This window comes from Drosophila subobscura, chromosome J, assembly GCF_008121235.1.
Source record: "Drosophila subobscura isolate 14011-0131.10 chromosome J, UCBerk_Dsub_1.0, whole genome shotgun sequence".
NCBI lineage: Eukaryota > Metazoa > Arthropoda > Insecta > Diptera > Drosophilidae > Drosophila > Drosophila subobscura.
Genome location: NC_048532.1, coordinates 19,887,632 through 19,897,735, shown reverse-complemented (window position 1 = coordinate 19,897,735; position 10,104 = coordinate 19,887,632). Strand labels below are relative to the sequence as shown.

At 47.5% G+C, this 10,104-nt stretch overlaps 6 protein-coding genes across 8 annotated transcripts in view; 2 read left to right on the top strand and 4 right to left on the bottom strand.

Moving 5' to 3' along the window:
• The first annotated feature begins 13 nt into the window (after positions 1–13).
• Positions 14–1,787, top strand: LOC117895802 (heat shock 70 kDa protein 14). The gene has a single exon (XM_034803724.1). It carries the CDS (start codon positions 150–152, stop codon positions 1,686–1,688), a length of 1,539 nt encoding a protein of 512 aa, XP_034659615.1. The 5' UTR covers positions 14–149; the 3' UTR covers positions 1,689–1,787.
• Positions 1,700–5,860, bottom strand: LOC117895806 (DNA primase small subunit). 2 transcript variants are annotated; one of them, XM_034803731.1, is made up of 3 exons: positions 5,723–5,860; positions 3,036–3,201; positions 1,700–2,976 (listed from the first exon to the last, which is right to left on the bottom strand). In XM_034803731.1, the coding sequence occupies exons 2-3, from the start codon at positions 3,190–3,192 to the stop codon at positions 1,814–1,816; spliced, it is 1,320 nt and encodes a 439-aa protein (XP_034659622.1). In that variant the 5' UTR covers positions 3,193–3,201; positions 5,723–5,860; the 3' UTR covers positions 1,700–1,813. The 2 variants fall into 2 exon arrangements, with proteins under 2 accessions (XP_034659622.1, XP_034659621.1); XM_034803730.1 differs by having other exon boundaries at positions 3,036–3,204; positions 5,723–5,854.
• Positions 3,312–5,440, bottom strand: LOC117895807 (UPF0183 protein CG7083). 2 transcript variants are annotated; one of them, XM_034803733.1, is made up of 2 exons: positions 5,118–5,440; positions 3,312–5,043 (listed from the first exon to the last, which is right to left on the bottom strand). In XM_034803733.1, exon 2 carries the CDS (start codon positions 5,037–5,039, stop codon positions 3,729–3,731), a length of 1,311 nt encoding a protein of 436 aa, XP_034659624.1. In that variant the 5' UTR covers positions 5,040–5,043; positions 5,118–5,440; the 3' UTR covers positions 3,312–3,728. The 2 variants fall into 2 exon arrangements, with proteins under 2 accessions (XP_034659624.1, XP_034659623.1); XM_034803732.1 differs by having other exon boundaries at positions 3,312–5,040.
• The window catches only part of LOC117895801 (HIV Tat-specific factor 1 homolog), a 44,825-nt gene continuing 40,553 nt past the window's right edge, over positions 5,833–10,104 (top strand). Inside the window, exon 1 of the mRNA XM_034803722.1 lies at positions 5,833–5,958. Within this exon, the coding sequence (XP_034659613.1) occupies positions 5,916–5,958 (43 nt within the window). The 5' untranslated portion in view covers positions 5,833–5,915. The remainder of the gene's footprint in view (positions 5,959–10,104) is intronic.
• On the bottom strand, positions 5,995–7,170 carry LOC117895809 (peroxisome biogenesis factor 2). The gene is made up of 4 exons (XM_034803735.1): positions 7,039–7,170; positions 6,908–6,985; positions 6,413–6,844; positions 5,995–6,353 (listed from the first exon to the last, which is right to left on the bottom strand). Exons 1-4 carry the CDS (start codon positions 7,075–7,077, stop codon positions 6,045–6,047), a joined length of 858 nt encoding a protein of 285 aa, XP_034659626.1. The 5' UTR covers positions 7,078–7,170; the 3' UTR covers positions 5,995–6,044.
• On the bottom strand, positions 7,949–9,893 carry LOC117895811 (adult-specific cuticular protein ACP-22). Its single transcript, XM_034803737.1, has 3 exons — positions 9,768–9,893; positions 8,719–8,961; positions 7,949–8,640 (listed from the first exon to the last, which is right to left on the bottom strand). Exons 1-3 carry the CDS (start codon positions 9,777–9,779, stop codon positions 8,401–8,403), a joined length of 495 nt encoding a protein of 164 aa, XP_034659628.1. The 5' UTR covers positions 9,780–9,893; the 3' UTR covers positions 7,949–8,400.

The window sequence follows — 10,104 nt, the reverse complement described above, 5'->3', positions numbered from 1 at the left end:
TCAATCTGTGAATCGCTAGCCAGCACTAACTGACAACACTACCGCGCGTGGAGGAAAAAACGTGCGTGATTTAGATTACATTACACTAAGAATTTCCAAATTATTAATAAGTTCCCCTGTGTTTGTCTGACTCAAATAACTGAAACGCGATGTGGCCACGATTCGGCATCAAGATTGGCAACAGCACCCTCTGCATTGCTTACGTAAAGGCCGATGGCAAGGCTGAAGTCATCGCGAACAAGCAGGGCGATCGTGTCTCGCAAGCGTGTTTGCTGTGGGATGGCGACTCCGAGATCGAGTGCGGTCTGACGGCCAAACAGAAGATGGCCACTCGGCCCAAGCAGGCGGTGGCACACAGCTTCCAGCTGCTACAGCCCAAAGAGCATTTGACCGAGCAAATTTTTACCAATGCCCTGAAGGATATTCCCTGCGAATTTGACAAGGAGGAGCTCGTGTTCCGCATGGAGCACGCGGTGCCCTCTGATAAGGAGGACCAAGACGACAAAATTGTGACCAAAGAGCTGAGTGCCTACCAGGTCACGATGGAGCTGCTGCGCGCCGAACTGGAGCTGGCCCATCAATATTATACCGATGCGGATCAGGCTCCCATTGCTGTGCTCTCCATACCCAGCTACTATCCCGCCGAGGCCTTCAAGCTGCTCTCAGACGCTGCCGAAACTGCCGGCTTCCACGTGGCTCAGATCATAGCCGAGCCCACGGCGGCCGTTCTGGGCTATAACATTGGCGAGGATGAGCTGGCGACGCGCCAGCATGTTCTGACCATTAAGTGCGGTGGCCTGTATAGCGATTTCGCGCTGTATGCCGTGCAGAATGGGTTCTTCATCGAGCTGGCCACTTTCGGGCCGTTCGCCATTGGTGGCCGCCAGTTCACCGAGGCCTTGGTGCAGTTCATCTGCGAGGAGTTCAAAAGGAAGTACAAACTGGATCCGCACGAGTCGCGTCGCTCGCTGGCCAAAATCCGCACAGCAGCTGCCAACTGCAAGCACACCCTGACGACGATGCCCTCCACTCAGCTGTACATCGACTCCCTGATGGACGGCGTGGACTTCAATGCCCAGATGTCGCGTGCTCGCTTTGAGAGCCTCATCCAGCCGGTGATCAACAGCCTGATACAGCAGCTAGGCGAATGCATCGAACAGGCGCAGCAGAAGCGCCCGGAGCTGAAGCGCGTCGACCACATTGTCCTGCTCGGAGCCACCATGCAGATACCCAAGCTTCAGGCGGCAGTGGCTTCACGCTTCCCCGATGCCAAGCTGCACAACAGCCACTCGGCGGACGAGGTGGTGGCCATTGGTTGTGCCCGTCAGGCAGTCTGCCTGCTCGATCCCCTCGAGCAGCAGCTGCAGAAGGCCGACGACTGTGTGCTCGTCGAGGATGATTTGTACATTTGGCACGGCGACGATGAGGCGAATGCCACACTGGTGCTGGGCAAGGGCAGCGTATTGCCACAGAAAATCAGAATAACACTTCCACAGTCGGGCGAGGCCGGTGGCGATGGCCCAAATGAGCAGTCCCTGTTTAAGATACGAGCTGGCGATAAGGAAATACTTGCCAGCCTGCCTGGCACAGCGGCCGCAGAGAATGGACTATTTCAACTGGAGGTTGAGGTCAACTGGAACGACAAGGACGGCAATGTGGTGCCGCAGGTGCGGCTGAGTTGTATGTGAGAGTCGGAGAGTGAGCTCACGGGCAATCGTTTAGTCTATTTATTGTTGGTAGCCTAATCATAATAATACATAAATAAAAGTAACATCAAAAGCCGCAATTCCATCCGATCTATCCATCACTTTCTTCAGAACTGCAAGGCGTTGGTGCGTTCCTTGTTGCTGCGTTCCAGCTTGCGCAGGAACTCCTCAAACACGACCACGCCCTTGAACATGCTCGTCTTCTTGTGATCCTTGATGCGACTCTTGTCCTCGGCTGCCTCCATGTAGCTCTTGGTCTTGTCATCAAACGCATTGATCTCGTGCAGCAGCTGCGTGATGGTGGGCACAGTGGTGGGATCGAACTTCGCCACCGCGCTGACGCTGAATGGCACACAGACCTTGCCAGTGGCCGGGTGGATGCAGAATGGAGATTTCAGCAAATGATTGAATCCCCTGGTCACGTTGATGTCCAGACGGGGATAGAGCAGACACAGCTGCACCTCCTGGACAATGTTTTTCAGCTTGCGACTCCACACATTGGCCGCCGAGGTGCGCATGGAATTGGAGTACTTGACGAAGCTCTCCCAAATCAACCTGGAATGTGCTCCATCCTCGTGGCTCTTCTGCAGATACCCCTCAAACTCTGTGCGTGCTCCGTCATCGTGGATCATGTGCAGCAGCTTATTGACGCCCTTGGGCGTGCCAAAGAGGTTCTGATCTTCCAGTATGATCTCCTCAAACATGGGCTCTAAGATTTTCGAGGCACGCCTCAAGCTGTGATGGGGACGATCTCCCATCTGGCATCTCGGCGAGTTGCTGCCCATGAAATTGATGTAGCTGATAATATTCAGGTACTCGGCCACGGCATAGCGTCCGCGGCCATCCAAGTGACGCGCCTGATGGTCACACACCCAGCAATGGATGCCACGACGCCCGGAGAACACCCAGAGTATGTGCTCGAAGCCAAAGTCCTCGCGCAGTGCGGGATCCAAGACACGTGCAGCTAGCACCATGAATTTCCAGCACTTGAGGCACACCTCGGCACCCGAGCAACAGGTTCGCACCTCGTCATAGTCCGTCATATCGATATCGAAGACCAGTTCACGTTGCACGGGCGACAGACCGCCGGGGACAATGCGAAAATTCTTGGGCCTCGTGTGCATCACGGGTCCAATGTCGATTTTGAACGGATTACGCGAGCAAATCTCCTTCTCCAGCTCCGCCTGTGTGTCAAAGCAAAGGTAACGAATGTAGATGTCATCGTGTAGGGTGAAGGATATCTCGCGGTTGCAAAAGACGCCATCCTCATCTGGAGAAAAGAGAGGATTATTGTATAGGTTTACGTAGAGGAAGGGTGTATGCACTTACATAGTCCATAGGAGAGCCAGCGGTAGAAGGGCTGATGCGGAAACAAACGCCTGTAGTAAACGGGCAGCATGTCCGGCAGTATCTTGGGATCATATTCAGGCACTACCTTCTGCTGTGGCACAGCTGCTGTTTCCTGTTCTGTGGCTTGTTCTGGCATTCTAAACGACTGCTGGAATTAAGAGCCGATCGGGAATTACAATAATAGATAAAGAAAAGGCCAGCAGATGTCTTGTCGAAACCTTATAATAATTATATATATTATGTATATTTTTTTTGTCGATTTTTGTTTGTTTCTTTTTTGAGCTTAAAAGTATTGAAATATTTATAACGACATGCAATTTGTTAAAAGTACGAGGCTACTTAATTGTCAGTTAATGCGTCGCGTCGGGTCGCGTCTCGTCCGAATTGAAACGATTTAACACAATGGAATACCGCAGAATGAACGTGGTCAGAGATGATGAGTCGTCTGATGAGTTTTGCTTAGCCTACAATAGAAATTCTATATATAATATTTATATATATATGCATGTATCTACGTTATGCCTAGGGTTAGATCATTGTTGTAGCTTATAGATTAAAACACACGACACGATAAGACGATCATTCCTTCCTTCACATTCACACAAAAGCATCATAGAGCCCGCATCCACATAGCAGCTAAAGACCTGTACTGGGGCCCATCTGTACTATACTCTAGGCCACTGTCAGGCGAATGTCCTGCATTTTGTGCTGCTGCCAGGTGTGGGCGGGCTGCCGGGGCGGCGCTGTATTGTAGAGCGTCACAGAGGCAATATGATTGTTGGGCATCACTTCGAAGATAAGATCCTGATAGCCATAGCAGAAGGTGGAGCCAAAGGGATTCGCCGTGTTCGTTGAGCTGGCACGATGCAACACCACTGGCCGCTCCGACGTGGACAGAGAGCCGCTGATCTCATCCCATTTGGTGTAGGCAGATATATTCACATAGTCTTGCTTTGAGGGCGTCATCAGATCGAGGTTATCACTGTGCTGGTGGTCCGTCTGCAGCTGGAACTGGAACTCGCAGCGATGGTACATGTTGAAATTGAAGTGGCCCGGATAGTTGGTGTGCAGAATGAACTTCTTGCATGTCTGTGTGCGAGCGTCGAAGAGAACATCGATGCCCAACGTGAAGTAGTTGAAGAATATGTCGCTGCGCTTGCTCTGCGCCTGCCGATTCACGCTCGAGCTGTGTATCTTCATCTTGTCCTCGCTCTTGAAGAATATGCGATTGGGCGCACCCAGATTAGTGGCCACATCCTCGCAGCTGTCGCCAAAGAGCAGCTCGCGCGTGAAGCACTGCCGACGTGGCTCCAGGGCACGACCCGAACCCTCCGTAAAGAGATTCAGCTTGAGGCCCTTGGTGTGGCCATAGGAGGAGCGCAGAACTGTGGCCGATTCGAGATACATTTGTCTGTGGTAGCAGCCCAGGGGCAGTGCAGGAGCACGATTCTCCGCGACATTGCTGCCAGCGTACAGAGACATCTTAGACACGACCGGCGAGGCACCGTTCAGGAAAACCAATGAGCCAAGACCATGTCCGTAGCCAGAGTGCAGTTTGCTATCGACGGGGAAGTAGAAGCTGAGGCCTCTGAAGTGCAGGGCAAAGAGTTGCTTGGCCGCATCGTACACGCCCGGATGGGTGGCACCGAACGAGTGCTCGATCTGTTCTATGCTGGGCAACACCTCGGGCGAGTTGAAGTAGACGCCGCCGTATTTCAGCTTCACCAGCTTCATGTTGAACACCTCTATTGTCTTCAGACGCTGCACAACGGGATCGAAGATCAGGCGCACACCATCCTGTGGCAGATTGATGATTATGTCCACGCCCAGTGGATTTGTGTCCGAATATAGCACCTGGACACCTTTGATGATCCCCACCTGAGACTGTATGATTGAGATGGCCTGCGAGAAGTGCATGCCCAGGACAAACTCCCAGGCATCGCAGCTCATCGAGTTCTCGGGCACAATCTCAAGTTCGAGCATTCTGCTAGAGACAAAGTGGACGGACGGATTGTTTAATATTACGCCTTGTTTTTGTTTGCGAATCGCCACCTTACTGACCTTGATATGTGAAATCAGCTGCTGTTGCTGCTGCCCCACGAATATATACGCAATTTGTTGCTGGCTGGGGTCCGCGTCGCAAAGTATTTTGTGATATTTGCCCACTGTCTCGGTTTCGTTTTGGATTTTCAATTTAGTTGTTTGCTCTTGAAATTTGCTTGTTTTCGGGGGTGACGCCTTGGAATTCTTGCCCGCAATTACGCAATGTGTACCGAAATTAATAGTTTTTAGATACTTGGGTTTGGCTGACCAACTTAAGTGTATGTTTAGGCGTAATGTTTTCTTCTAAAAACGGACAAAGGCGAAATGCGCAGCAGAAAAAATGAGATAATAACAAAGTGCTGGCGTTGCCGGATCGCCATGGGCAGCTGTTTTTGACCAATTGCAAATAACAAATTGCGACTCAAATTAAATGTAAGCTTATGACTAACTAATTACTTGCTATTCTTTAAAGATAACTTTTAAGTGAATTCAATGGGAGAAACAACTTAATACTATTATTTTCATTCGTGTTTTCTGCTCGGTGGCAACGCCAGCCACGAACGCAACAGCTGTTCAGTATTTTCGCGCGCTTTTTACGTAGTCCGCAACGCGCAAGTTCTTACCTTTTTATTAAGTTTATATGAAAGTTTTTGATTGATTAGCAGTTTTCCGTGGTTCAGTACACTCCCGTGCTTCGTTTAAAACTATGCGAATTTTTATAGAAGTGCTTAATTTTATGAAATTCGGTGTTTAGTGTCCGCAACTCGGTGCTCGTGCGCGAATGTATCAATTTTTTTCTGTGACTACCAATACTGTATGTGTGAAATTGACCAATACTGTCTAAAAATTTGGCGGAATGGTAAATATATTTTGTATTTGTTGTTTACAGCCCATTATTCGTTTAACACTAGTATAAAATCTTTACATGCACACCATATTTAACATTTATACACTTTGCACACCATCCTTCGCACATGCAACACCACAAATGGTGCAGCAAAAGCTGGCATCGGTTAAAACATTGGCGCTTAAACAATAATAACAATAGATATGACCACAGCCCATGTGATGGGGAAGGGTGGGACGTTCACCGCAATAGGTGCACGTTGTGCCCACCATCATCTTTGGTGCCAGGAGCTCCCTGGTGTCCAGCTCTCGTCGCTTGCCGCTAAATTGCTGGCCCGAAGTCCAAGACTTCAGCAGCCTTTGTAGTTTTCGGAAGTTAATGATGGGTAGAACCAGTCCCAGGATTTCCTAAAAGAACATTACTAAGTTAAATAGATGATACCATAGAACCCACAAGAAATACTCACCATAAACCCACCCCAGAGCAGCTCGCGAGTCAGGTACTTGTATCCAATATCGCGTCGCTGATTGTTGCGCAGACTAATGTAGTCCAGACCAAGGAAATAGTCGATTAACGTGGGCTTCCGTCCTGTCTTTAGGAACCGAAAGTAGTTAAGAATATTCAGCACCAGGGCGCTGTTCTCAGCCCATGTTATGGCCTGGCTAAACCACTCGACGCGCCGTGAAAGTCTTCGCTCCTCCCAGCTCTTCACATAGCCGGGCAGCACGGTCAGGGCAAAGTGGAGGACCAGCCTGGAAACAGTAAGCTTCTCCGCATCGTAGGCTAGGACAAGCAGTTGCTGGCCAAAGGTTGAGCATCGCTTGCCAACGGATCCGAACCAAATCGCAGATTGTATAAGCAAATCGAGTTCTGGCTGGAATTTGATGAATAGCACGGGCTAGGGGAGATTTAGGGTTTTGAATTTGTTGCACGGACTATGTTTATATTTGTCTGTACATACCGATATGGCCTGAAGGTTCTCCAGCAGATTATCTCGTATCAGTCGGGCAATATCTTTGTTGAGTGAAATTGCGTCTATCTGAAAGGGATGGTGTTGGTTTGTAGGCTCCTTAAGTTGTTTATATGATTTACCTGGTTGACCCGTGGCACATACTTATTTTTCTCTAGCATTTTGTTTATTTTGCGGTGTTTTGGCTACGTTTTCATTGATATATTTTCTTTTTGGCCCCGTACTCTGCCCCTTTCTTATCACATTAACGCGAACTGGCTTATCGATATATCGGTATATCGGCTGAGGGGGAAAACGAATCAAAGCGCCCAATTTGAATAAATGATCGAAAAATACTTTCTCGTTTTTAAAATATACTTCAAAATATAAATAATTTTCCTTGGTTTTGATGGTCTATTTATTATTAATAGCAAGAAAAGACTATAAGAATTTAAACTATAATGTTATATAATTGATTAGAGTAAATTCCCTACGAATTAGAGAGAATATCCCCCAAAGGGAAACCTGGAACTGGAGTCAGTTAGTATTTCAGTCAGTATTTAGTAATGCTGGGATATGAATATGAGCGCCAAATTTGAAAACATTTTGGTTGAAATGATCATTTCCATGTAAACCAGCTAATTAATTGTTCAATTTCGAGTTTATGTATTGTTGCCAGTCATAAATATCGCCAACTGCTGGTTTTTGGGCATTTAGGAAGCATTTTAATACCACTCTTCAATTGCAGCTTATATAATTTTAATCAAAACAAAACGCACAACTCGTTTTGCGATCCGGAAAATGTGTCTAACGATGTCTGGTAATAGTTTTTATTGCTGCAAACGCACAAACCAGTTGGCCAAGATGCAGACATTTGGTCATTCAATCCAAGACTGGCGTGGCTATCCCGACAAGCCCCCAAGTTCAATGATTGCCCCCGACGCTTAAAGTTATGGCCAGTAGTCGGGTGGGTTTGTTTTTTTGTTTGATTTTATAAAAAGTACATAATTCACACTTTATTACACAATTTACAATACATTCGTTTGATCTCTGTAACAGATTTAACAAGAAGACATACAAATAGATTAAAGATTAAGGATTATAGATTACAGATTGATAAATTCGTCTGAGCAGGAGTGACTAAGGATCAGTTGAAAGCGGAAGATGTACGTAGAAATTATTATTCGCTATCACAGAATAAAATACAAATATATATGAGTACAAATGATTATGAAGTAGGAGGGGGGAGGCATGACCACAAGGGAAGAGATTGGGCATCCCCTTTTGCCATTTGGGGCTTGTGGCATGTGGCGTGTGGCATGTGGCATGTGTGTGTGCGCTGATGTTTCCTAATTACGAGATATGAAGCTGATTTCACGTTCGATCGTTCTGGATGTCTGTTCTGTTCTGTTCTGTTTGGCTGATGAGGCTGAATTTGGCTAACTCTAGTGCAAAGTTAAACGTAGTCTATGGGCCTGTCCTTTGCGGGTCTCGTCGCGTCTCGTCTAGTAGTGATGCTGCTCGTGCAGCTCCTCATGATGGTGCACGGGCGCGGTCTTGTGGACGACGGCATTGAAGCCATTGTGCTTGTCGGCAGTGTAGTCCACGGTGCGAATGGAACCATCGGGCTCCACCAGCGAGTACTGGCCCTTGACGGTGTCACCATCGCGCGTCTCGTGCTGTGACTTGACATCGCCAGTGTGGAAGTCATTGACGCCATACTTGAAGGCATACTTGGGAGGGGCCTATAAAACATACAAGAGACAACCATTAGCTACCCTTAGTGATCCCCCCCAGCGTGCAGTGTATCCTCTCCCACTCACATAGTAATCCACATGCTCATCCTCGTGCTCGTGCTCGTGGGTCTCATAGTGCGCCTGCTCGTGGTGTCCGTGCTCCTCGCCCAGCGAGATGCGCTCGATCTGATGATGCTGCCCATACTCATGTATCGGCTCTGGCTCGTGTTGGGCCAAGTGCTCGTAGCCGTGGCTCTCGTCGTAGTACTGATGCTGATGCTCCAGCGGATAGGCCAGGCTCAGGCACAGCGCCGAGGCAAAGATCAGGTACTGCAATGCAAGCGCATAATTAACAACTAAACGAGGATCTTGGCTAATTGTTTTTGTTCACAACTCAACATTAGCATCAGCATTTGCAACTGTTGCAATTAGTGGGGGGCGGGTCTGTTGCCTGTCACTGCCTGTCCATGAAATGGCTGCATTTACAACTAATGCACATAATTCAGCTCTTTTTTCATTACTTTTTTGCCTTGTGGTTAGTGCCGTAATGAAGTGTTTGCTGTGGCCTGACTTGAGCTATTGTTTAACCACGTATTTACTGTGGCTCTTTTCTTTGTGGTTTCGTTGAGGTTTTTGCTGTCTGCAATGCTGTACAAACTCTTGAGGCAGTTTCGGGGGAGTGGGTCTACCTGTGATACGTAATAAAATCTAAAAGAATTCCCTTACAGCAGGAGATTACTTTTACCTGAAGTCTGTTATATTTTCTTTAAAAATGTGTTTAAAAAACAGTCATGATTGGTACGAATTAATTTATGTTTCTTACTGCTACTATAAGATTTATATATTCCCTTCCAAGGACTGTTTTAATACAGTTTCTTACTACGAAATTCCAGAATATTTGAGATATTCTTCCCAAATTGTATACCCAATCTATCTTTAATTTTTCACATCACCACTTCATATAAATGTTGAGCCCAATATCTTTTCATTATATAGCCACATGCACTTCTTGTTCACTTCTTTCACTTGATCTTTGCGATCTCTTCTTGGCACATAAATCCTTGTGGGTTTATATGATTACAGTTCTTTGTGCACATTTTAGTATCCTTAATCCTTTGGCTGCCGCTGCTGCTCACCTTGAATGCCATTTTAACTTGGGTTTTTTGTCGAGTTCGTTATCGTTCGAGATCACAAAGGAAACACAAAATGTAACTGTAGACTTTGGGGGACTTTGTTGAGATGCCACGAGCTGCACGCAACGACTTTCCACAACTGAATAATGTGCTTGCAACGAAAATTCGCCGCTTTTATATGGTTAGGAAGAAAGTGAATCGACAGCAGCCGCAGCAACGGCAGCAGCGGCGGCGACTTAGGCCGCAGCGCCAGGTGAGCGAGCAGCGGTGGGGCGCCTCAAATGTAAAACAGTTCAGTTTTTTCCTTATTTTTTCTTCTCTTTCGCTTTGTTTGCCATTG